The sequence below is a fragment of the Thunnus albacares genome, chromosome 17 (genome assembly GCF_914725855.1).
Source record: "Thunnus albacares chromosome 17, fThuAlb1.1, whole genome shotgun sequence".
Taxonomy (NCBI): Eukaryota; Metazoa; Chordata; class Actinopteri; order Scombriformes; family Scombridae; genus Thunnus; species Thunnus albacares.
The window spans coordinates 14,716,709-14,744,288 of record NC_058122.1 but is presented as its reverse complement, the minus strand read 5'-3'; the positions used below and the strand labels follow the sequence as shown (position 1 = coordinate 14,744,288).

Here is a 27,580-nt window from a genome sequence, read left to right as displayed (position 1 = left end):
ACATTAACTCAAGCACTCCTTCATCAACACCACCGTATGTCAGCCATTTATCTATGACTTTTAGCTATTACCATTTATCAGTAGCTATTTCAAAATGTACTTTATCCATTATTTTAAGCTATTATACTTTTTACTTTTAGCAGTTTTAACCATTTTTCCATTAAGTTAATCCATTAAGTTAATTCATTACTTTTAGCTATTATCCATCACTTTTAGCAAACTCTTTCAATTTCCCTGCTCGCAAACTAGAGCAAACTAGTTTTCACGCACTCTAAACAAGAAGTGTTTAGGTGTACAGCTGACTCAGTAAATGGGTTTTTTTTTTTTTTTTGCATATTCAAGTAATAATTTCTATTTTTTTCTAATTAGTTGATCCACTTGATAATCTTTCCACATACTCCTAGCAACTACAGAAGCCCCCTGGGGTACAAGAACCCCTGGTCGGGAATCACTGCTGTACATCTGCATGATTTTGGAACATTGCAAATATTTCTGTGCAGGATGTGAGGCGATAAAGTGGCCTTTGAATGATGAGTAATCCCTTAGTCATCATGGCTTCTTCAAGAGCAATTTCCTCTTTTATTAACCTTGATGGGAAGTGAAGCATCAAGGGAGAAAGTTTCACAGCACCTTTAGCAAACAGGCTGATCAAAGTGTTTGCTGTCTTTGTACCATACTTTTTGAATCCCTGTCCACTGAGACAACAAGGACACACAGACACCTACTGTCTTCCTTTCAAGAATATAGCCAGTCCTCTTGTACAAAGGGTCCCCTGTGGTGGCTCATTTGAACACTAAAGACCCGTCCCAAACACTATTGACTCTGTTCTATAAACACTATTAACATCACTGGCTGTAACCAGTCCAGTAAGAATAAAAAGGAAATCTAGTGTCCAAAATATCAACTGCTGTCTGTGTCCAAACAAGTCCTGTCAGTCCAGCCAGTGAATGGATGTATATTGAATGTCTGAGCTATCGGCTTTTCACTCCTTTTTTTATGTTGCTGCAGTTAAGAGGCTATGCACAAAGCAGAGAGCAGTGCTGTCAGAGCTGCAGAGAGGAGTCATCCTTATGTCGCTCAAATGATACGATAACATCCTTCAGGGAACTTATCCTCTGTGAGCAGATGTTTTAATCTTGTGTGCATGCATGTGCCTTTACTGCCACTGGTAGGAGCTGTGGAGTGATAACAGCACTATGATTTTTGTTTCCTGTTGCAACATGCTCTATATAAATGAGATGTGTGGATGGGTAGAATGGCTATCATGTATTTAAAAAGGCATGTGGGTTCAAGTATGATGTTAGAAAACTATTGTCCTGCTGATATTTTCTTGAGCCTTTAAATCCTGCAGCAGGGACACTGATCTGTGGCTCAGTCCTTTCCAGAGAGTTCCCCTAAGTGGATTAAAAATCATAGTTTCATTATTCTGCTCGGCTATTGTCTTCTTGTGAGCCCAATATTCATATTAGGATATAAACGCGCTATTTGATACACGCCGGTGCATGCATTGTGCATGCCCAGGACTCCAAAGGGTTAATCTCGCAAAATATGCGGGTCTTGAAAAGAAAAGATCCCTGCGTCTTTAAAGTTTATGTAGCAACAGAGGGATTGTAGCGATAATGCTATTGGGGCGGCAGATCAGTTACTTCTGACGCTCCAAAGCCTCGGGGAGTTGGCTCAAGATTGCTTGTCTTTGATAAGGTCCTCACAATGTAGCTGCAACTTCGTGATCTGGGAAAAGATTGGTAAAACGTGGCAAAAAGCTCGCGGGTCAGGAAATAAACCGAGCAACCTTTGAAATTTGTTTCATCCCGAGTGATTGAAACATATCTGGGAATCTCTGCCACTTTTTTTCCTTTTTTTCTGGAGGCATCAGGCTGCAATTGTTTTTTATGCAGCTTTCGGGACCCGGCAGTCGGTTCCTTGCTTTGAAGTGCGCTGCTCCAGCCTCTCGGTTCAGTTGGTGTTGGAGTCGCCTACAGGAGAGATCTACCGTGCGGCATGGCAGCCTGAAACCACTGGGAGGAGAAAAGGAGGAGGGAGAAAAGCGGTATTTTTTTTTCCTCTCGAGTGCATTTTTCTCTCCGTAAACCGACTCAAACCTGAACGGGACTGTATGTGGACGCGCCGTGGAGTCGAGGACTGTGGATTATATGTGCTTTTTGTGTGTGAGTGTGTGTGTGTGTGTGTGAGTGTGTGGATAAAAAACAAGCGGAGTTTAATTTGAGGAGAGAACTCGTGGATCAATGGTAAGTTACAAGAGTGTGTGCCTCCTCAAACTGGCCCCCATTGGAGTTCCCTTTGATGTGCTGTTGACTCGCCTTTGAAGTAATGTTCTGGGGGAAATGAACCGCTTTTTACACGTTTAAAGACCAAAAACCGCGTCGAATCGTTTCTGTGTCATTCTCTTCGTTTTCTTTTCGATATTGCTTGAGTTCATATTTAAAGTTAAAAGCTGAATTTTCTGAGAAGTGCTGGTTTCTTTTGGTGGAATTCCTCCCCCACAAGATCTGAGACTTTGGTGTACTTGAGATTGGACGTTAACGAAGGGTTGTTTTTTCGCCTTAAATGTGACATTAAAGAAACTTCAAAACACTCAAGACTACAGACTGGAGTGGGGATGTAATGTACACAGTCAATGGAGTATTATTTTAAAGTGTTGATTGTTTTTCTAGAAGTGAGGTATTTTAATTGGTGCAGGAAGATTTTTTTTGTTGCAGTTGTGTCCGGAGCTGTTTTTCTATGTATGACAAGTTAAACACTATTACAATGTAACCGTGTGTCAGTGATACAAAGTGGCATCTGCAGTGTTGTACATCAGCCGCTGATACAATGCAACATTGGTGCTTTTTGGGGTGTAAGAGCGATCATGTGTAACAAACTCTTAATAATCTGAGGTCATGGATGGATGTTTGACTCTGGACATCTGAGCATGTTAAAAGCACCATGAGTAGTACATCAAACAGCAGCAGTCAGTTAACTCCATTAACTATTTTGGTCACGTTTTCCGATCTCATCCAGCTTGTCCCACATCAGTGTCCTACAGGTACTCACGGATGGCTCAATTTGACTGGATTTTATTCGCTTGTGATGAGATGTAGCGACGTAATTTTTAAAAAGGACTGTTCAGATATTAGAAAGTGGATTGAAGAAAGACATATGCTTGTAATCTGCAGCAGACTGCCAGGCTATAACCCTGACATCAGGCGTGATGGATCCGGAAGCGTTAATAAAGCCGTGTCCGTGCGTAATGCGCTGGCATTTTGAAGGATAAATGACTTATTAATGGTGTTCAGTTCATAGCCGCGCTTGGCATACGTGTAATCACTACTTGTGTTTGTAATTGAAAAGGTAAGATGATCCAGTTCAGGCATCGCTCAGGTGGTTTTCTGCTCGACAGTGCATGTGCAGATTCACTGTTCACATTCTTGTTAATTTGCTTCTTAACCAATAGCGCCTCTGTAGAAATCACATTCCAGGTTGGGAGATGAAGAATTGCTGTTTATGTAATGCTGCTGCAGCGTTTTCTCACATTTTTTTTTCTTCTGTGGACTAGCCTGTCTTTTTCTGTAAAAGTCAGTGAGGGTCTGAGAAGGCTCTTGCTGCTCCTCTCTCCCTTTGAAGTTGGGGCGGATCTGGTTTTGATTAGATCAATACTTTGTGTTTCAGAGAGAAGACGGGCAGCCAGAGAGAAGCTCCCCCGCTGACATAAGAGAGTGAGGAGATTACAGTAGAAGCTCAGAGGAGGCGAACAGCACACAGGCTCTCTCCCTCTGCCTTCAGAGCCATGAGCCGGGCGCTTATGGACCATATCGCCAGTAGTTTCCGAGAAGATGCTCCTCGACCCCCGGTGCCTGGGGAGGAGGGCGAGGCGCCCTGCTACCCCGGCAAACTCGCGATGATGAAACCCCTGGAACCCCCTAAATCAGTTGTACTCGGCTCTCCGGGTTCCTCGGCGAGGAGGAACGAGGATGGACTTGGGGAGCCAGAGGGGAGTGCCTCCCCGGATTCACCGCTGTCCCGGTGGACCAAGTCTTTGCACTCTCTCCTCGGGGACCAGGACGGTGCGCTTCTTTTTAGGACATTCCTGGAGCGAGAGAAATGTGTCGATACTTTAGACTTTTGGTTCGCCTGCAATGGCTTCAGGCAAATGGACCTCAAGGATACCAAAACGCATAGAGTCGCCAAAGCAATTTACAAGCGCTACATCGAAAACAGCATTGTCGCCAAACAGCTCAAGCCCGCGACTAAAACCTTCATACGGGATAATATCAAGAAGCAACACATAGACTCGGCGATGTTCGACCAGGCGCAGACCGAGATCCAAACCGACATGGAGGAGAACGCCTACCAGATGTTTCTGACCTCTGACATTTACCTCGAGTACGTGAGGACTGGTGGAGAAAACCCGAGTCACGTCAACTCAAACGGGCTGGGCGACCTGAAAGTAGTATGTGGATACCTGCCCACGCTCAATGAAGAGGAGGAGTGGAGTTGTGATTTCAAAGCCAAAGCGCTGGTTGGACTGTCTGCCAAGGCGCAGAGGGCCCCCGTGTCCATGAGGGCGGTGGAGGTGATGGAGAGGGGATACAGGTAAGGCTGCAACACCTTTAATCTGTATTTAGATTTAGAAAAAGAATTCATTCTGTACACACCTGAAGCAAAATCCCACATTACTGGCACCTGTTATGTATAAAAGTAGAGAACACACTTTCCTTCATATCACCTTTGGGTTTCTGTTAAGTCTGCAGAAAACTCTGCCTGTCTTCCACTCCCTGGCTTTCTCTGGCTACTCTCTCCCTCTCACCAGCTCCAGCAGCAGCCCTCTGCTGGCGCTTGCCTGGATTTCCGGGGCTTTGAAATAGTTCCGCAGAATGAGGGATCGTCTTCCACGGGAAAAGTTCACAGAGCACGGCTGGCTCTGGCCCCAGCCAGCAAATAATAGATGATGACATTGTTATGCTATGCTTCCTCCTGTACCACACTGTCCTCAGGCCTCTGGCAGAGATAGAAATCTATAGGCCAGCAGATCTATAGATGGCGCTTTTTGAATATATCTTTTATAGCTTCATTTGGATGCTTTGGTGTTATGACCTTCCCTGTCTTGCCTGTCAATTTAAAAAGAGTGAAATAAAACTCTAGATTGAAGCTGCATCCAAAACAAATGTAGGTTGTTTCGGGAGGTTTATAGGTGTATAACATATGGGTGAATATACATAATCTGTTGATATTGGATACAGTAGGCATACAGTGTGCCAACACTGGGAAAGCTCCTTATGTTACTGTTACTAAATCACAAGTTACACTAAGATCTTAACTTTTATAATGGGCATTAAAGGCTGAGCAAACTGACAGCTTCCTGCTCAAGACAACGTGGATTGACAGCTTGTTTAAGAATGTCGGTAGTGGTGGGGATGGCGGGTCGCTCCCATCCCCGGCTTTCAGACTGGTAGAATAGTCCTCTTTTGACGTGGAGCCCTGGTGCCTTTTTCTCCTCTCCCATTGTCACCCTTCAGATTCAAAACATGTGGAACCCATTTCTCCCTTTTCCGCTTCCCTCTCCTCACCTCTTCTCATCTGACTCAGGTTCTCATGAAAAAAAAGAAAACAAACCCCGAACAGCAGCAGCTACAGTAAAGAATCAATACCCCCCCCCCCCACCACCACCACCACCAGTACCACCACCACCACCCCAACCCTCTCACTCTCTTCTTCCCTCTTTTCTTGTTTGCGTCAATTCTCCTCTGATTCCCTCCTTTGCTGCTTTCCCCCGCCTTCTCCACTTTTATCTTTTTCCTTTTGAAAACTCAGGGATGGGGACTAGGAGGCATGCTTTTGGAGCGAAAGTGAGGGGAAAGAGAGCGGAAAGGAAGGACAGAGGGGGGGTGGGTGCACCTCATGAAAGAAAGGGAAGGAGGAGAAAGGATAAATGAGGGGGTGAGAGAGAGGCAGGGAGGGAAGAATGCAAGGCCAGCTGTGTTAAATACCTGACTCTTTGCAAGCCCCTCTGAAGGTCAGCCTGGAGCTGGGGCCCTACAGCTTTAGTCATGCTGGGTCTCTCCCTCCTCATGGAGACCCCCCTTTTTTTCCTCTCTCCTTTCTTTCCTTCTCTGACACACTCTCATGCTTCCGCTCTATACTTTTTTTTTTCTTTTGGTCACTCCCCCCTTTTCTCCTCCTCCTGTACCATGGCAAGAAAGCATGCACAGCGGGAGATGAATCCTGAGGAAAGAGTGAGTGTGAATGAGAGAAATGGAAAGAGAGAAATTGTGGGCTATTTAAGAAGGCATAAATAGGCCATAAGGAGAAAACCAAGGTTTTCCCAGTGCAGATGAACTTATATTTGAGGAGAGAAGCTTGCCAGGCTCCAAAGTAGCTGGTCAGAGCCATTTATTATGGGGTCTATATGTTATTGATACACACAAACACTTGCTTATTCAGTCACTTCTCCTCTCAGTGTCATTAAAACCTCAGAAGCCCGTCTTGATCCCTGATCCTCAATGAAATACCCTCGGCTATACTCCTCAGGAAGTAGAAATGAAATGTCATCCACCTGTTAGATACCGTCTCATGGTGTTGTATTAGTATTAATCTGATCTCTGTTGTTGTAACCTCTGCAGATCATACAAGAGAGGAGACTCACTCAACCCCTGCCATGTGGGCTCTTTTGCCCCCGTCAGCAGCACCAACGACAGTGAGGTGTCCAGTGACGCGCTGACCGACGACGCCATGTCTGTGACTGACAGCAGTGTGTAAGTGAATATTAACCAAACACACAAGTGTGTGTGTGTGTGTGTGAGTGAGTGTGTCAGTGCAAGCGGGTGTTTTGGGAATGTGAAATGAGGTGCTGTGGAAATCCAAAAACGAGAGTGTCAGCTTCCTTCAGCTGGCTGTTGGAAGTTTTAGTCAAACTGGCAGAATGGTTTACTGTAGTGAAAATATCAGTGAATTATGGCCCCTTAAAAACACTTGAAAGACGTGGAGCAGCTAGGATATGGCATGGGTCAGTGCCAAGCCCCATCTTTGAACTCTGCATTCTAAAACAAGTTTGTTTTATTTATATTTTTTAATATTATGCTGTAAACGCAAAAAGATTTGTGAGTTGATACATGGGAACATGTGGAGGGGCTTTACATGCAAATGCATCAGATGACATTGGCACAGCTAGGGGGAGGAATGTTTCACAAAGTAGTGTGGGGATGCATCTAATGATGAATTTCACTATCGACTAATCTGCTGATTAGTTCTTTCGATTAAAGGATTAATCATTCAGTCTATATAATGTCAGGAAATTGCAGAAAATGCCAATCACAAGTTCTGAGAGCCTATGCTGACTCATTTTATCTGACCATCAGTCCAAAACCCAGAGATATTCAGCAGCTATTCACATTTTGATAACCTATAATCAGCAGATGTTTGGCATTTTTGCATGATAAATGACTGACAGGTTTAGTCAATTATCAAAACTTACTGTTCTCATGTGGTTGTTGCTTATCTGTGTACGTGCCAAGGGCCTCATTCCTCGAAAGGATTACTTGGCATAATCACATGTCACTCAAGTGACAAGGTACTATGAAGTCATTGCGCAGTGCACAGCTCAAGGCCAAGAGCGCTCAGGTCAGCTGGTTTTGGACAGAAAGTAGAAACATCATGGTACAAGTTCTTCTTTACCTCATCTCACATGGGAAGCGTCGAGGCCTACATGGATGATGTCAGTGAAACAGCACGATTAATCATGACCAAGTTAAAGATACTTTAAGACTGAGATACTGATGTTGAAATCAACCAGTGGGCTGGGCTACACATGAATATGGCAGCTATAAAGAGTTTTTATTACAACAGGGAGTCCTCTGCTCAGGCATATCTGTAGACAAACCGGCTTCAAAGAAACCGGGGTCCATATAGTCCTATGCGCTGTACTTTGCCCAGTAAAGTGACAAAGCCCTGGTGACAGGGACACAACCCCCAACCTCATTTCCTGCACACTCTGTCCTTGATCAGACTATCTGCCTCTCTTTAGGTCAGTTAAAAGGACCCATAAACATTTGAATCTCATTTACAGATAAAGAAAAGAATAGAAAAGGAAAAAAGCAACGGGGGAGGAGGCGGTTGGGTGGGAAGAGAAAGAGAGTGGTGGAGGGGGGATTTTTGCTTATATCTTATTTATGGATTTGCTTGGACGCTGGGGAATGCAGCTGCGCAGACTTCAAACATTACCTTATCTTACAAACCAGCCTTTTGATGTGCGGAGATCAGAGGCTGGCTGCGGCAGCGCTTGCCAAATGAAGATTGGGAGGAGGGGGGGGCGGGTTGCTTATGCGCATGACTGTGGCATTTCAAAGCAAAAGTGGAAAAGTGCTCCTCAGTTAGGCTAGGTCACCAGGAAACTGCTGTTTAGCATGGGAGAAAAGACACTGTTTTACACTGTCAAGTGCTTCAGTTTGAAGTTTGAGCTTTGCTGTTTGTTGTTTGATTTAATTTTTTAGCCAGTCAGCCATTCAGCCCCTCAGACAGATTTAACCAGGTTAGCTACACCCTTGGGTCCTGTCCTGCAGTAACTCTTTGAATAAGGATAATGAGAAGCTAATGCTAACAGTGTCCTCAGCTCAACATAAAAGTCAGTAGGGGAATGCTAATGCTGACACTACTTCTGGCCAACAGAGCAGAGCACACTGTGACTGCAGAGTGTGTGAGTGTGTGTGTGTGTGTGTTTGTGTGCACATAGTGTTGAAAGGAAATGACCAGCAGGGTGCCCAGTGTTGTGCTGGAGCCAGAGCTGAAAATTAGTGTCATTTCTAGGGCTAACAAACCCTCCTACCACCTCACTCAGAACCCTGTAACCCACCCTGCTCCAACACACACACACACAAGACCGGAAATGCTGGCATGATTTACCTCTGAGTATCTTTTTTGTTCTCAGATTAAGCCTGAAAGATGAAAAACAAATTGGATAGGAGAATTAATAAATTAGATTTCATCTTGCTTGAAGTGTGTTTGAACTACCCAGTCGGCTAATAGGGATTTTCCTGAATGGTCTTTAATGTTTCTGATTGGGTAATTGACCTTTTGTGATCTGTCTGTACACCCCCAGAGATGGCATCCCTCCGTATAAACTGGGCTCCAAGAAACAGCTACATAGAGAGATGCAGCGCAACATGAGAATGAACAGCCAAGTCTCTCTGCCTGCTTTCCCTGTAAGTACACAAACACACAAAATCACACACACACACACACATAACCATGCATACACATGCTCAGAAGTCTTTTTGAACCTGGGTCCCACAGTGTAATTTCCATACCACCCTCTGTTCCGGGTCTCTCTTGGTTCTATGAATAGTTCCGCACAAACTGTATTCGGCATTCTCAATTCAACAACACCAGCAAAGATCTGAAGAGTAACGTCAAAGACCCAGCCTCCGACTCTCTCTCTCAAACACACACACACACACACACATAGGCGCATATACACATCCAAACATGAGCCCCCTTGCTACCTTTGGTGTCACCTACACCCCCATTAGGGTTCCTTGAAGTCTGCGGGAGACGTGGAGGTCTCTAAGCTGTTTATCGCCACAGCGCTCAGAACACACCAGGGTTTTTCTTCCCTACTGATGCTGTAAATATGGAGAATAGGGAGAGATGAGGAAGATCTCTGCTGCTTTATCCCGAGGGCTCTGAAATCAGCCCGGTTCCCCAACAAAAACACAAAGATACTCAGACACATTCACACGCACATGCACGCACACGCAGTGCTTTGATCCAAGGATGAATGGAGAAAACGCACAGGAAAGTGACAACTTCCAGCAGAGCTGGCCCCCTTTTTTTCCACAGCACCCCCACCTCCTACATATACACACACTCAGCCAGGCCCCCCGTCTAAAAGTGAGGGATCTAAGGGAAGAGTTTGAGCGTGTCATGTGAGCTCTCAGTGGGTCAGAGGGGAGTTGGTAGCTTAAGGCTTAATAGAAGCTAACTTCAGGTTTCCAGAAGGACAGGAAAGGAGGTCCGAAACAGTGACAGGGGAACGTGTTGCAACAGAAGTAACTTGTCAAAATAAACTTGATGTAACCCCCCTTTTTCTTGAGCGTTATAAGACATGCAGCGAGTGTTACTTGTATTAGGAAAAGATCCACAGATTGGATTTTGCCACTCGTCTCTCACTGTCCCCCTTTGCTGTATTTTCGCTTTTATTCTTGTTTTTGTTTCCCGTCTGATTTTTGACGATGACTGCCATTCCCATGGTGCACCAGCCCCAGGCTCCATCAGACAGTGCCTCTTTTTCTCACTCTTTTCTCCCCTTCATCCCTACTACAAAGGAAAGGGAGAAACAAAAAAGAGGAAGAAAAATCAAGAAAGCCCCAGTGCAAAAATGCAAATAATTTAAGATGTGTGTGCACACACATACACACAAGTTCTCATACTGTCACTATACTGTACCTCAAAGGTGCCCAGTGTGTGACAAGGGGGGGAGAATAAATTACCTCAACCTTTCTGATCTCCCATCCTTTTTTGGCACCTTTATCTCTCTCCTCCAATCCTTCCCTCTCTTCATTTTCTTTTTCTCTCCCCTCCTGCGAGCACACATCTCTACATCTCAACTTCTCCCATTTTTTTAATCCCTCATCCTTTCCTCCCTGGAGTTCTCTCCCACCCCCTGTCGATATGTGGCTTTTATTCCTAGATGTAAAGTCACTGCTTCCCATCTATCTATCCCTCCATCCCTCCCTCCGCTACCCTATTCTCCCCCCGCTGAGTGTTTGATATTTGACGAGGAAGCCTTTGAAGTGAGCTGAGTTTAAAGAGGCCTGCTGATGATAACAGAGGGAACCCGCCGAGGCCTAGCCCAGCATGACCATAAACCAGGCCTGCCACCCCTTGAAACAACCCATAGACCAGGGTGCCTATCAGAGTGCCCTGATCAGTGCCACCATAAATGCATAAATGTAGATAGATGAGGCGAAAGGGCTATGGATGCCTTGTAGAAGTTGTAAGAGGCTCGATGGTGGAGAGATGACAGCTAATGGTATCACCTTCTCCCTAAAGCGCACCCGCCGTCCTCCCAAGGAGATGGTCCCAATGGAACCGGCAGCATTTGCAGCCCAGCTCATCTCCCGCCTAGAGAACCTGAAGAGAGAGCAGGACACCATCAGCTCTCTGGAGGAGAGGCTGCAGCAGATTCAGGAGGTTTGTGTGAGACTAATTCTTACTGGACAAGGGAATTGTAAGTTACTGGGGTTTTTTCCTCAGTTGATGACTTTGTATGCCTTGTTTTTTTACCAGGAGGAAGAGAGAGAAGATACAGAGATCATGGGAAGTGCTCCCCAGCTCTCCCCCCACCCTTTGACCCTGCTCCCTGGCTCCTCTGACGAGGACCCCCAGGCCATCCTGGACGAACACCTCTCTCGTGTCCTGAAGACCCCCGGTTGCCAGTCCCCTGCTGTCATCCGGCACTCGCCTCGCTCCAGCTCCCCGGAGCACAGACCCTTCACCCGGCCAGGCTTTGGAATCAAGGCCCTGAGGACAGGGACCTCCAGTTCTTCCGTTTCTAGTCCTGATCAAGGAGCCTTCACTCTGGCCTTGGGCCCCAACAGGACCCTCGTAAGCAGGCAGAGCACAAAACACATCCACCACCACTACATCCATCATCATGCTAGTCCCAAGACTAAGGAGCAGATTGAAAGGGAGGCAGCCCTCAGGGTGCATGGCCTGTGCTCCAGCAGTGGCGAGTACCAGCCCTGCCAGCCTTACCAGCGCAGCCGCAGCCTGGGCAGGGAAATGTGCGGGGCCATCTCAGCAGACAACAGTGTGGGGTCAGTTCCAAGCACTTCTTTGAATTCACTTCCAGATTAATTCCTGTTTTCAAGTGTTGATTGCATAAAAATAAACAACGCTAACTTTGTTTCGCTCTCTTCCTCCCAGGCGTTCCAGCTCTTTGTCCAGGCGTGTGTGTCGTTCAGGGGCGGAGGATGGAGTAGCAGAGCGGTGTATGGAGGACTGTGGGCCTTTACAGCTGCCAAGCGACACAACTGACCCCACCCAGAATGTCTTGCAGTGGATCCTGGAAAGTAAACAGCAAGGCAGGCACAAGTCTCACAGGTGAGCAGTGGCTGGTACTTGGAGTGCTTGAGTGTTCACACAAGTTTTAAGTGTTTTAGTCCAAAATATCTAATAGTTCTCATTGTTGGCCCTAATGTCTGTTGTTACATGATGTGATTGCTTGTAGTCTAATCACCTTTCTGTCTTGCAGTACCCAAAGTACCAAGAAATCCTTTGGAGGCTCCTCTACCCAGACGCATACGTGGGGTGGTGGCGGAAGCTGTGGCCACCTACGTGGCCACCAGCCAGCACAGCCATTCATCCAAGACCCTGCCATGCCTCCCCTGCCCCCTCCCAACACTTTGGCCCAGCTGGAGGAGGCCTGCCGCAGACTGGAGGAGGTCTCCACTAAGACCACCAAGCAAAGGTACACAGAAACTAGAGGGTAGTTGTTGAATAATGCTGTTAGCCTCAGTCCGCTTTCTTGCTTGGTTATAATTTCTAGCAATGCCAGATTTGGTTTTTAAACTTAATTGATGTCTCACATTGTCACTGAAGGAAATGTCACTGTGTAATAGTGACGATGATGATGATGATAATAATCAAGTTCCTGTCATATCTCTCTCCAGGCATTCAGTGTCCAATCTCCAGCGAGAGAAGAGCCACCTTGTGCCTGTTAAGGGTGGGGGGTCCGTCCCTCTGTCTCTAGCCAATCCCAGCCCTGCTGGCCTCCTCACAACCAGCCCCAGTCTCCAATCAGAAGAGTACGATGCCTCTAGCGTCCTGCCCTCCCTCTCCTCTCCTCCTCTCTGCTCCTCTTCCTCCTCCTCTCAGCCATAGCCTCCACCTTGCAGTGTACTTCTACCCTTTTAACTCTTCCTACTTGTCACCTGCACTCCACATGTAGGGAGACAGACGAGTAGTCATGTGCAAACCTACATATTATACATGTGCACACACCCACATACATTGACTCAAAAGAGAAGGTGACCCCCTTTGCAAAGCTTATTTTAAGCTTTGTACACAGCGGCCTGGCTCTGCCTCTGTGTTTGCATGAATCTTGTGTATTTGTGCTGTGTGTGGGGAGTGTGTAGTTACTGCACCACCTGACTGAGACATCCCTTTCATATATATGTATCATTTTTATTGGCTGTCCTTCAGTGAGCTGGCAGTCGGCTGGGGCGAGCAGAGCTTAGCAAAGAGAGAGCTCCTCTGAAGTGGGCCTACAAAGCCTTGGACATAGCTGAAGGGGAATTGATAATACTGTGCCCCTTCTCCATGCACACACAACACACAAGCACACACTTACTGATGGCACTGGGTCACACACTCTCTCACTAGTGTTATTCTTTGGTCAGGGTGCCTTTACTGTATTTCTAGTCCAGTACTGTCTTCTGTATACTGTAGCTGCATGTAGGAGATTGGTAGTTAGAGTCCCATAGAAGCTTTGCTCTGTTTCTGATTTCTCTTTTGATCATTATCTTAACTATCATTATGCTGTCCACTCCTTCTCACACACCTTTTCTCGCCCTCTGTGCCCTGACAGGATGAAGGAGTGTAAGAAGGTTTTAGTAAGCCACGGGGTGTGCAGCGGAGAAACAGTGGTGACGTATTTCTTTTGTGGTGAGGAAATCCCCTACCGGAGGACCATGAAGAGCCACAGTCTCACCCTGGGCCACTTCAAGGAGCAGCTCCGCAAAAAGGGCAACTACAGGTGTGTAGAGGGGAATTCAAATACACAGAGGTTTCTGTTAAAGTTTTACAGTGAATTCAGCGACGTAATGCTAATGAACTTAAGTTCAGAGCCTCTGTGATAATGTGATTGCCAGCAATAAAACACTATCAGTTCATTGGCCTTGATGTTGACGAGAACAAAGAATTAATTTGTTGAAGTTGACTGTTGGCTTTTGATGTATCAACATAAACCGGCTTGTAGACAGCGGGCAGGTTGCAGTCTGGACCTGAAACTGGACCTTTAGGAAGGGGTTAGATTTATAATACACCTACGTTTTCCAAAGTGGCAATCATACTGGCAGGAAGCGCAGAAAGCAGGGCATGACCTGGTGACATTGTGAGCAATAAAAATTGCCACAATCCAACAGGATTAAACCACTGCAAACTAAAGTGAGAAGAACTGACGTTAGCTCGCTACAATGTTCGAGTAGTATGTTTATATTTTTATATTTATATTTTTGCATCATGATTAGTGCCTATGACCTTAAAGACCTAAGATGATATTTTTTCTCCACAATTATTTGTGCTCAGTCCACATCCATGTAGAGTGATGTTATCAGTGTTTGTTTCTATGTGTGTGTGCAGTCAGATTCAGGCCACTGTGGTTCATGTGTGTGTATGTTGAGGGGGGTGCAATGAAAAGGAAAGGACAAGAGGGAGGGAGGTTGGGTGGTGCGGGGGTTAGTGGGAGAGTTTGAACTGCAGCGATTTGGGTCCCATCTGGTATTGATTTCCATGCTAAGGCACACTTAATACACATGGCTTTGAAGCCCCGGCCCCTTTCATTTCAACCAACAAAGACTCACACAAATGGCCAGCGTGCAAATTCTTCACTGATGCTATCAGGGGCTCTTTTTTTTTTCTCCAGTGGTGTGTGTACTTGTGCGCACACATGAATGTGCTTGTATTGAACGTGCACAATGTTTACACATGTTGTAATCATTTTATGGATATTTTTGAAAGGCAGATTGTTAAATGCCAGATCCGCTTGTTTGCCGTACTACAGGGCCCTGACTGAGGCCGCACAGCTTCGATGTGTTTGCGGAGAGAGATTTTACTTTGATTGCTTCTTTCCAGTGGGCATTAAAGGGAAAAGATCAAACATTCATTGTTTAGACTGCCACAGTCTCCAGGATAAGCATGAGTTGAGTATTGTGTTAATAATTACAGGTATCAAACTTTGATTTTTAAAGAAAATAGAAGTGATGGAGCCTTTCGAATATATTCCTCCTGTCCAGATGTGTGCAGTGTTTTTGGATCGACAAATGTGACGAGCACTTAGAGTTCTCCACATCTGTCTGTTTGCTCCCCCCCCTCCCCTCCCACCCCACCCCACCCCCACCCCTCTTCTTTTCTCTCTGGCGCGCTATCTCAGTTCCTGTGTCATACCATCCACATTTTTTGGAAAGAGAGCTGCGCGGCGCTTTAATAGCAGCCAGAGAATGTGTGGAGTTGGGTCATTTCAACATGGCAGCGGTTCAACAAAGAACAGTACTGCTGGGCCCTGCCAGACGATATTGGTGCCAGATGTCAGTGCAAACGGAGAGAGAGAAGGGGAGAAGGGGGGAAAAAACAGATCTAGCCACATAAAACATGTTCCAGTGGAAATTCGGGCTCTCTCTGTCTCTGTCTGTCTCTCTCAGCAAAAAGGATCATGGCTCTTTGAAGTTTTTTTTTTTAAAGAGTGGGACGACTCGACTTTTTTCTTTTTTCTTTTTCTTTTTTTCTTCCTCCTCCAGATACGAGAGGAGGATACAATTATCAGGCGTGTCTTGTGCTCTCTCATGTCGTCTTATTTGTCTTATTTATTAACTTTCTTTTCCTCGGAGAGACCTTTTTATGTTCCGTTTAGTTGAAGCCTTCCTGTATTTCAAATGTAGCTGCTTTTTATTAGTGACCACCCTCGTGCTGATTGGAGCATGTGCACTCACAGGCACCTTTTGCAAGTTTTTTTTTTTTTTTTTTTTTTTTTTTTTTAAAGACTATAGCTTTAGTTTTATAAGTTTTACATGTTCAACTTTGTCAGCCTCCCCGTCTCGTTAAAAACAAAATGCACACAAACATACCCACATTCCAGTTACCCCACACATGGAGCAAATCGAGGCATTTTTCCATTACATAGTTAATGAGTGAATTCTGAGACACCCCCCCCTTACTAACCCACCCCTGCTGGTTTCTCTTCCTCTAAAATGAGGATGGGGGGGTTGCATCATTAATGGCCCAGTGAAGTCATGGCTGACGAGAAGCCCCTCCTTAGATTTTTTTTTCTCCGACACACACATACACTCAGAAAGTTTGCAGTCGGCTGCCCTTCCTATAGCTCTCAGCGAGAGCTCATGCTATCAACAGGGGTAGGAAGGACACAGTGTACTACTCGCTTTTTCCCCTCCTCCACTTTGTCTCCGTCTGTCTCTGTTCTTTTCTTTGTCCCTGTAATAATGAAACAAGGATGAGAAGCGAGTGAAAGCCTGTGCACGTGTGTCTTGTAGCGTGTGCGTGAGCGGGTGTGTAGGAGTTGGGGGTAATGACAGGCAGACTTGGAGGCACCCAAAATTTCAGCCTTTGTCAAAGGACCCCTTCATTTGCACACGGGCCTAATTAGCCCCTGTTAGCTGGGGCAAAACTCACAACGTGATGGAGAAAAAGGAAAGGGAGAAGTAAATGAAAGAAGGAGTGGAGGGAGGGATGAAGAGAGCGAGTCTCTTATTTTAGACTCGAGACTTTATAGCAGCAGGTTCCACCCCACCCCATAGTGTATAGGAGGCCGGGTTGATTGTGTACTAAGTGGCTTTTCGTGGATGGGGGAAATGAGGCTTGATATTTAAAAGGTCGAACAAAGGGGGTGGCAACATGCTGTTTGACTTTTAGCCTATAAACCTTACAGTGCATGAAAAAGGCGGCCGTTGGGTTTTAACTTTCTTTCGTCTCTCTGTTGCAGGTACTATTTCAAGAAGGCCAGTGACGAGTTTGAATGTGGCGCAGTGTTTGAGGAGGTGTCCGACGACGGCTCCTTGCTGCCCACCTACGAGGGCAAGATCCTGGGCAAGGTGGAGAGGATGGAGTGAGACCCGCCCGTGATGTGGATTACACTCCTACGGACGCTTCACAACTCCAAGGATGCACTCCTTCATATGCTCGCACACACAAAGCACGACTGATGTGTCTTTTAAGCTAAGACTGTAGGACTGGAGATGTTGTTGAAGGAATGTTGTTGAGGTTTGGGCAGATGGACTGAACAAAAGACGGAAAAGAAAGAGGAAGGAGGACAAGTTATTGATAATACTGGATTATCATGTGAACAGCCCGCCTTGAAGTGAAGAAAATAATGGACTGTATGTTAATGGACTGAAACATCTCCATGTTTCCAGAGGAGAAAACTCTAGGTGAATGACCACTCGTCTAAGAAGCAGGGCAGTGGGTTCAAAACTGAGACTGACAGCCTACCTGACCCTGCCTGTGCCAGCATCTGCCCATGGGCAGTCGCTAGCACTCCGCTAATATGTATATGCAGATATACATGTACATTGCATTGTATTGTGATGCTCGTATTATAGTGTAAAGATTTCTATTGCTATTTATTGGAAATATCCCTGCCCCAACCCCATTATTCTTCCATGGACAAGCTGCTTGGAGATGCAAAAAACGTCTCCAATTTTTCACATCTGTGATTTTCGCTTCTGAGCATCAGTTCTCAAGCAAAGGAAATGGGTTTTATTCATTTTCGGCCCTTCATATTGAACTGTAAACTTCAAAAATACCTCTTCAAAAACTCAAAACTCCACTCCTGTTCCTGGAGATTTAGCAGGACATCTCTGATCTCTTGGCTGGAGAGCTTCCTGCTGAAGCTTTGAGAATGCCTCTCTATCACTTAAAAGTTCAATAATATATTTACTACTGCAGTGCTATTTGTGGCTGTGTCCCCATCTGCTCTGAAGGGCCCTGAGTGTATATGAAAAAGGAACAAAAATGCTATTAATGTTTAATTCCCTACTCTGGGACTCTGCCCAGCTAGCCTTGATCTGTCGCGTCTTAGTGCCTTTTGTTTCAGTGGCGCAGGCATCGCACAAATAGCCTACGTATTTACTAAGAGGAAACTGCCCTGAATGGGTCCTCAAGTCCCCGAAATGTGTTTACACCAATATTAATATTTACCAACAAAAGCTCTATAATGTGCTCCCCAACTTGCTTACCTATGTGTATGTGTGAGTTGCTTTTGAGTAGGGTTACTCTGTGTGTATTGCAAGCCTGCACTATGAGCTGCAGATGATAATGATGGTGGTGATATACACTATGTTCATAGTGTTTTAATTGAGTACAGTAGCTGTGCCTACATGGATTCTTGCCGTGTTTTACCCCGTTTTAAGGGTCCTATTACTCCCTTGGTTTTTACAAGGGGCCTTATGTTGAAAAGATATTTTTATGCCTTTTAGTATCCGTTTCATCATGTTTATGTTTTATAATATTTTTCATGGCTTCCTTGGCTCCACTTGTAAACTGTAAATTATGCGTTCTATAGAGCTCAGTTGAAAAGATGCCTCGGTACTTTAATTATTGTAATTATGAAGAGATGTAGCCTTTATTAAAATGTTCTATTTTTCAAATTAGCAAATGGCTTCCTATGGTTTTGTGTGTGTATGTCTTGTGATGGGGAGGTGTATGGATTTTCCTATCTCTAATTGGTACGGTCTTGTGTGTGTGTGTGTGTGTGTGTGTATGTGTGTGTGTGTATGTGTGTGTAGAACAAACTTCACCACACACACCCCGCTGTGGAGAGTGCAACTCGTTGGATCCAGTGAGAAATCTCCACCAGATTTGCATCCATTATCAGCTCTTAATTTACTCCCTGTTGGAAATTAAAACATGCAGCATTAATTTGGCCACCAGAGCCTCCGTGCGTTTTAGTGTGGGAGCGAGAGCATGTAATGAGACTTTTGTCAAATATGTGCCATATAAGTGCATTTCACCCAGCTATCTAGATGGTAAACCGTCTGGCCTCCTGTGGCACTTTATGAACTGTAAGTGAGTGTTTTTTGCTCAAGACCCAATTAGGGTCCCAGTGAATAGATGATATCTCCAGGTGGCTGAAAACAAACTGCTGCATGAAAATAGTTTCAGGTTACAGGTATAGACAATTATAGAGAATCTTAAGATTTCTGTTTTTAATACTCAAACATAAATACTCTATTTATACTGTCCAATATGAAATATCAAAGTCACACCACTATTACACATTACACATCTGAAGTATGACATGAAAAAACTGCAAAGCCACAGAGATTCAATTCAAACTGAATCAGATACTTTATGTGACATTACATTATGAATGAGAACTGAAGCAACAAACTACCAAAATATGGCTCTCAGCTCCAAGACCATTCATTCCTACTGAAGACATACTATATCTTGAAAAACAGGTCACAAATATATAGTTTCATTTTTATAAAAAGGTTTAGTAATTTTTTAAAACAGCTGGGCATTGTGATTTTTAGCAAACGTTACTCAAACAGGAGTAAATAGCGCATTTGTTGAGGACTGTTTTAAGCTGCGGATTAATACACATCTGTTGCACTAGTAAGTATGCACTGCATCAGGATGGTGTACGTGGGATTATAAACTACAACATAAACTGTCACCCAGTACAATGTTGTGGCAAGAATAGTGGAGCTCTGGAACAGAGGAATAAACTATATCTGGCTTCACAGATAATACTTGTTAGTTGGATCAATTCTTTGTTGGTTTAGGGATAAAAAATAGTATATTTTGATATCAAGCTCAAGAAAATCTCAGTGTATTTTGATGAAGCTCTATGTGTGGTTTTAATATTCAGCTCAACAGGCAGTTTTGAAAATTTAATCCATCTAGCTTTTGTCAAGGTTTTCCTACATGCAGTATGAACTGAGACCTGCAGTTGTGTAAGAAAGAAAACTATCTATGATCACAGTGTGCACAATGCTACCTTACATAATTTAATTTAAATATGTAATAGCTTCACACACCGTTACGCACCACGTTCCTCTGCCACCCTCCGTCCTTTTAACTTTCATTGGCTAAGAGTGTTGCTTATGCTGCCTTTCATATTGAAAGGGCATCATGATATTGTTAAAATACCATTTTCAACCCTTTCATCAGCAAAGGTCAGTGCATACACTTGAAGGCCATCCTTTGGACTCTTTAGAACTAAGAGGCTCTCACTCAGCAGCGCTCCACTGTCAGAAGGCCTTGTGAACCGATCTTTGTATAGAAGGCTATTTTAGATAGGGTCATCTTTTTGAAGAGTGCACTGGGTTAGGCAGACTATAGACTGCTATTCAGACATGTAGGTGCTTTTTAAAAGTAGATGGGTATTAGGATTTGGGGGCATTGAAGACTGCTAGAAAGTGCTTTGATAAATAGGAGTTAATGTATATTTTTATGACTCAAACCATTTGATAAGATTACAAAACATTACTTAGGTTGTCCTGTGTTCACTTTTGTAAAGTCGCACTATGGAACGTTAGTGACTCTCCTCATATGGAGCAAAAGCAGGGTTTGTGTGTAAGCAATAAGAATAGGAGTCTATAGCCATGCTAGCAATTCTGAGGCTGTACATGCTAACGTCAACATGATAAAATACTCATAATGACAATTCTAAGATGCTGGTGTTTAACAGGAATAATGTTTACCATGTTCACTATTTTAGTTTAGTGTGCTAGCATGCTAATTTGCTTAGTAGCGCTTAGCACACAAAGTACAGCTGAGGCTGATGGGAATGTCATTTGTTTTGCAAATATTTAGTCATAAACCAAAGTATTGGAATATCAAATTTGGCCTGATAATGGCGCAAATCACCAATATTATTACAATTCATTGCGAGGAGGACAGGAATATCAGTTTCAAATTGTATCACAAGTCATCCAATAGTTGTTGAGATTTCACTCAAAACCACAAATGTCAACCTCATGGTGGCGCTAGAGGAAAAATCAGAGGATCACCAAAGTCGTAGGATTCTTGGAACCATAAATGTCTGTACAAAATTTTGCACCAATCCATTGAGTTGATGTTGAGATATTTTACTGGATTAGTGAGAAATGTGGCCTGCTCGTGGTGCCAAATGTTAAGTCACCAAAGTCAGTTTGATGATCCTCTGGGGACCATGAATATCTGTACAACATTTCATGGCGAGCCATCCAATAGTTGTTGAGATATTTCAGTCTGGACAAAGTGGTTGACCAACTGGTTGACAATGTCAGTAATGTGACTAACAGCTTCCGTCCCCAGATCTCTGATTTGCCACCTATATCTCTGTTGTTATTTTTTTTTGTTTGTTTGTTTTTTGTGAACAAAAAATAATTAAACTCAACCTCACAAAATAATCTTAACTAAATGTCTACTTACTAACTTTTAAAGGCAACTCAAAGTCACAGAGTTGGCTCAGTTTTATGGCCACTTGTTACTACGAGACCAAAGCTGAATACTTGGGTGTAGGTCACGTGATGAGACCTGACAGCTAAAAAAAAACCTCAATTTGCTGATTAAGACTATGGGATGCAGTTGAAAGCTCAAGAAAAAGCTTTGAGAATTAACTTTTGTCATGAAGCTAATTGAGTCTGATTATCAGTCAATATCAGCACACAATGTTTTCCAGCTTATTCATACATTCCTGCCCTCAAGTCCTCGTCTTACACAATTAATCCTGACAATCGCTAAAATTTCCCACTTTAAGAAATCTGTGATGAATTGGTATGACTTTGTGCCAACTGGCCACCTCATCCCCCTCATATCCACATCTCTGCCTGCTATTGTTTCCCCCGATGATATCCAAAGTCTGCTACCTGTTCCGCCCACATGAGGCGAGATCAAAGGCTCTGACTGTGAACAACGGCGCACAGGAACCTAAACAGGAATTGGAACCAGGATCACACAGATGCGCTTTGATTGGTGGAGGCAAAGCTTTGACGTCCATATGCAGTCATTATTGTGCAAGTCACTTTCTAAAATGGGCTGTTGTAGTACAAAAGATGTGACCTTGACCCCCTTTAAAGAAAATCCTCTACAAAGCATTTGGAGATGCCTTTTTTCAGTGGGTACAGAAAAGATGGAATATGAAGGATTTTATCTTTAACACACAACAAAAGACATGGCAGCATGGATTACAGCACAATGTAAGGGAATGCAGAGTCTAAAACATTAAACCAGAGCACACAGCTGAGTGTAGAGGACATGGGAAAAAACTCTGCTCACTGTCTGTCACCACGAACCTCAACTCCATTTAAATACAGTCCAATCATTCCACTATAGACGGATATGAGAGAGTGAGACCCCCAATTTTGGGTCCTGAACCCCTTCATTTGGAACCTGGATCAGCCATGCGAGTTGTTCCACACAGGCATCACCCCAGACAGCCATGGGACTGTGGTCAACCAGGGGGCCTCGCCTGGAACCTGGCCAGGCGCCACTGCGGTAGCTGAGCCCCCTAACATGTGACCAATCACGTGACTTTATACTGCCTGATACTCCGCTCTAACCAATAACAGACTCCTACGCCTTCGATCTCAACCAATGCCCAATTTGCTGACATGTTTAGATGACAGCTGCTTGGCTATGAAGAAGCAGAAACTATCCATCAAAAAGAAATTAACAGGGTTATTATTGTAGCTTTATAGACTGTTCAATTTTAGTATTACTGAAAGAGCCGAATATAGACATCACTTTGATACACATTATGGTAGAGTGAGGTAATACAGAATACTATTAGAGAAGATATCCTATAAGTTTGGAACAATACATAGGATTGCTTCTGTTTTTAGGATACAAGTGGCTGGTAACTTAACGACCAACATATGTGACCAAAACATTTGAAGGCTGAAACAAATCTTCCAAAGAAGGGCTTTTTTTTCCCAACAGTACTGACAGAAAAAAAAGGCATTATATTTCCCTCCCTAATCACATGGCAAGAATCTGAAGAGATTATGTATCTCACAAATGCTTTGGGAAATGAAGAAGACAGGGGTTTGACGTTGAGGGCCAGAAATCCAATCTGCCACCAGTGTAGCACAGCAGTATCGGATGCTGTGCTGCTAAAAGGGTGCTGAGGACGTGAGGTATGATAGTTGGCCTGGCTGCGCTGGGGGATTCTGTGTGCATCCTCCCCGCAGCTGAAGGAAAAGCATCTTTTGTAAAGAGAGTGAGCACCATTGTCCTCCTTTGGTGTTTACGTTTGTCTTAAATTTCACCTAGTGCATAGCGCAGCCCCACCAAGCCACAGGATAGGCATTGTTCTGGGCCCGTGCAGGAATGGTAGCCTGCAGTCACCTTCTTTCTGACTGTCGCCATTGTCCCACCACCAACCCCCCAAACTTCTTTGTTTTTGCTCCCCGCCACAGACAGCTCAGATTGTTGCCTGATGTTGCTTCCTCTCGTCCTATTGTTTCCATGTCTCCTCTTATGTATGACTTTCTGCTCCTTGTAGGTCGATGTGTGTGTCGGTTGGCTGAGTGGTTGGAGGGGATGGGAGCGTGGGGTTGGGGGCTGGAGGGGGGTTAGGGTACACAGAGTGCATGTGAAGTTTTATGGCTAACCACATGTGTTTTTGAATCTTTGAGGTTCCACGTTTTTTCCCAGGGTGAGGGGTTGCTGAGAGTCTGTAGCATGAAGATGGGGCGGAGAGAGGGAAGTGGGGTATGAGAGAGAGAGAGAGAATTAAGGAACTAGGACTGGGACATGTGGTTCTTGTTTGGGGCGCTGCATGCAGAGATGGTGGGTCTGGCTTCTCTTTGCTCCAACCTGCATCTACAATCTAAACATCCCACTGATTATTAAACAATATGGATGCTCTCATGCCCCCTCGATGTGAACCAGAAACAGATAAACACAGCAGGATCACAACAACTCAGCCACACAATCCTCTTTATTTTCAGATCAGAAAGTCGAAAGATGAGCTTTCTCCTTTAACACAGAATTCAAGGACATATTCTCATAAGACAAATCACTAAATCTATCATATTTCCTTTGTATTATGCTGTATCTTAGATGTCCTAGATCAGGTTTCTTTGCAGGCCTTCCGTTGGTTGTAACTGAGTGGGAGGATATTAGCATGATGCCTCTGGGCTCTGTGAATTCATGACAGTATGTAGTAAAGTTAGACTGTGAACCACGTGAACACCAAACCACAGCCCGCCTTCAGTCTGTTAGATACAAGCAACACCCACATAACTCCAAAGCCCCCTGGGTAATGAGCTGTTTTACACTTGCACACTTGCACACACACCCCAAAACGCTAAAAGGCCACAATGCAAGGACAATGATTTAATGTAATATAAATCATCTAATCTAAACCCCAAAATAAAGCATTACTAATTATCACTTTGTTTTTGCTCTTGAACCATTACTTGAGGAAATTACTGATGTTTTTTCCCAAAATTTTAAATTAGCTACAGAATAGTTCACACAGCTGTATTGGGTAAAATGTTTACACAATATTTAGAGCACTTGCCTGCTAATAATCAGAAGAAGAATTATTTAATGATGATAACAGAGCAGAGGAATAACCACTATTTATATGTTTGACAAAAAAACATAACTCAAGGTCCTCGTGATAGCTTTTTCCAGAGCTTTTAGCCACATCTCACAAACTTCCACATATGCATTTATGACCACCTTTTATCACTTGACTGAAGTTCCATGCTTAGGTCATGTGTTGTTCACTGTGTAACTGTATCTCCACAACAAGTGAGAAGACTCCATCCGCTGAGAAATACTGTGAAATGTGGTTAAAAGCTCTGGAAAAAATCTAGCGAAGTTGGGTTTTTTTGTTTGTTTGTTTGTCAAACTAATGTTTTCAACTTTCACGCTTGACTATTTAATAATTTATGAATGTAGTGTGACAGCTATCTCTATGAGGAAAATGAAAAACAAAACATGAACAACACAAAAGAAGACATTAAAATAAGTGAATAGCATCATTTAAAAACGTATACATGCTTAGGCTCAAATATCAATCAATCAAATTTTCAAATCAGTCATGAGCTGCACTGAAGTGAAGCTAAAATCTCCTCAGTTACCGTCACGTGTCTGACTGAAACATTTCAGAATCTGTAGTCTTGATATGAAATGACTGCGGCAGGAAAAGAGTCCTGCTGGCAGCTATTTTGGACAGGAGGACAGTTAAGGCAGTAATCAAAATCATTACTTGATTAAACGATCATCACCGCTGGTTATTTGGATCATTATGTTTCCATCCTCTGTCTTTACCTTGTTGGAAGGAAAAAAGAAAGGGAGGAAGGAGTAAAAAACAGCCAGGGAGGGAGGTAAATTGTGTGCTGGGGTCCTCTCTCCTGCTGGTCTGCCTGGGAAAGGAATGGACCTGGTTTCACATCACACACAGCCTGCATCAGCATACGTGTGAGCATGCATGTGAGTGCATTTGCTTGCGAGGGAGTGCGTATGCTTGTGCGTGACTGGGAGAGTGCACAAAGAGAGGAGAAGCGTTTCAAAGCAGAGAATTAGAAAGGATAACAGGGAACGTGTGAGAAGGCAGAGAAAAATCAAGGAGAGGGTCTGAGTCAAAAAAAAAAAAAAAAAAAAAAAGCTCCAGAATTGGGTGAAAGAAGTCATGAGGAGTGTGACTGTGGACCGAGGCTCCACAGGTGCAGGAGAGGAGAAGCAAAAGGGGTAATCGATTAAATTTAGATGTGCGCAGAAAAGTGAGACATGTGAAAACCTTGGCTGTCTGGTGAACAAAACTTTTCAGGGGCAAAGAGGGCAAGGGGAGTCATCAGAACTAGGAATGAGGGAGGGGAGGGAGGAGAAGGCTGTGATCCAGATGAAAAGCAAAAAATGCCTAATGTGGAAAAGAGAACTGCAGTGCTGCGCGTCCCTGGCTGGGCGTGGGTCAGAGCCGGAGTAAACAAACCCACAGCTTAGCAGCGCGTTTGATCTGTTCAACTGTGAAACACTGAGTGGAGTAAACAGAAAAATTAGCCTGGGTCAGCTACAGAGGAGGGCTGTGGAGGGATGTATGTGTGTGTGAGTGTGTTTATAGGGGGGAGTTACATACACACCAAAACAAGTTAGCTGTTCCAACCCAAAAGCAAACGGACGGGTGTTCTCACCATGGCCTGTGATGACCACTTTTCAGCACCTCAAACTCAGTCATCACTTATTTTGAGTTTCGATGAAACACGGCTCCTTCCAACAATGTGGGCTTCTGAATTGGACAAGGATGTTATTCTACCAGGGGAATGAGTTGAACTGAGTCCTATAAATACATTATATATGTTTCTTCTACCCTCTGTTTATGGGGACTCTCTCCACTGGAAAAACTAGTAATTTGTTCAAACAGCTGAAAATACCTTTATGGTACAGTAACAAGGCACAAAGTAGGAGGACATTCTTATACCACTTGTGAGGGGGTTGAAGTGGCTGGATGGGTGTACAAAGCGTCCAACTCCAGAGTTAAAGGCCTTGAAAACATGTTTTCTCTATCAGCTCCTTACTATTTAGCGATGAGGTCCTACATGAGCGCACAACACTCGGCCAGATTTAGAACAGATTTGGTTATTTCACATGAGAGATTTCTGTATTTGGGTTTTTCTCTGTGCTCTCATCACTGCTTTAAAGTAGGTGCGTCTCATTTGAAAAAACATAATGTTGCATACTTCTGTATACCAATCAAGATTTAGCACCATTTGAATCAGAATCTGATGACAGTCGTGGGGCTGTTTGCTAATGTTGCCAGCACTGTTATTCCCATCGCTGAGTTTTGGAGTGTGAAATGCCTAAAAAATTAGACCTGAAGGGCTTTTTTCCTAACTTTAGTGTAAGTGTTGCCTCTTTAATGATGACCCTTTTATATTACAGAAAAACACTTAGTATTTGTAACCATGTTTTAAGGTGTTGGTATGCTTTAAATGAAGTGCCTGTCAGATGTCAAATGGTTGAACAGCATACATTTCTGACGTCAGACTTGGGGGCCAATGTCCAACATTTCTCATAACTTTTCAATATCAACTTGGAATTGTAATTTCTTTCTCAAATTCTCTTTTTTCATGCTTAACACAACTTTTTGTGTGTACAACCAAGTGCAACACTACGAAGGCCGTTGAGGAGATAACTGTCTGAAGGTTTGCGCTGGTATCCTCATTTGAATGATTCATTATGTATCGCCTCTCTCTGAGACAGCAGCAGAATTTTCACCCGGCCTTTGAATGTGACCATTCAGAGGAGCTATAAACGCTTTTGCCTTCCCACACATGGCGGGACAACACATCGTACAAACTAGTTTGTTTCGAGCGTACCCGAGCCTTTTATGAGTTTGTGTCTCATCTCCAACCAACAATCAACTTTGGGATCTTTTAAGTATGAAAATGAAGTCCTTTTATTCATGTTTTAAGCCAGAAAGTGGCACTGCAAGATTCATTAGCCCACCCTTTTAATATAGGCACTGCTGAAAGCTTGATGACATAGCGACTACTTGCGGATTATTAATAGATTAACACCGTTCACTCAAGGGATGCATTGGTATTCTCTCTCATGAATGATTGCAATCTAGATTGTGTGTCTATTAAGGGTAATTAATAACCCAGCTGAGCAGGGTTATATAAAATAATATGTACACTACCAGTTGGTCAATGGTGCAAATTCTCATGTTAGAGTTCACCAAAGATTAACACTATGTAAAAACGCTTGTGTTTACTTCACCTTGGTAAATAGATCCACTAATTGTGGCAAGTCAGCTGACATTAATTGATTTTGCTCCACAATTTCACTGTTTTAAATGCTAATGTGATTGAGCATTTAGTTGCTGAAACTGGAAAACTCGATTGCTATTGTG

At 43.9% G+C, this 27,580-nt stretch overlaps 1 protein-coding gene across 1 annotated transcript; it reads left to right on the top strand.

Annotated features, from left to right (window-relative positions):
- Positions 1-1,509: 1,509 nt before the first annotated feature.
- On the top strand, positions 1,510-18,338 carry axin2 (axin 2 (conductin, axil)). The gene is made up of 11 exons (XM_044332396.1): positions 1,510-2,249; positions 3,670-4,593; positions 6,621-6,752; positions 9,092-9,194; positions 11,044-11,184; positions 11,281-11,810; positions 11,920-12,096; positions 12,248-12,463; positions 12,666-12,800; positions 13,583-13,750; positions 16,709-18,338. The coding sequence occupies exons 2-11, from the start codon at positions 3,788-3,790 to the stop codon at positions 16,833-16,835; spliced, it is 2,535 nt and encodes an 844-aa protein (XP_044188331.1). The 5' UTR covers positions 1,510-2,249; positions 3,670-3,787; the 3' UTR covers positions 16,836-18,338.
- The last annotated feature ends 9,242 nt before the right edge of the window (positions 18,339-27,580 follow it).

Coding starts and splice junctions, on each gene's coding strand:
- axin2 (XM_044332396.1), top strand. CDS start 3,788: ATGAGCCGGGCGCTTATGGACCATATCGCCAGTAGTTTCCGAGAAGAT. Junction 4,594..6,620: donor GTGATGGAGAGGGGATACAG/GTAAGGCTGCAA, acceptor TAACCTCTGCAG/ATCATACAAGAGAGGAGACT. Junction 12,801..13,582: donor CCCAGTCTCCAATCAGAAGA/GTACGATGCCTC, acceptor GTGCCCTGACAG/GATGAAGGAGTGTAAGAAGG.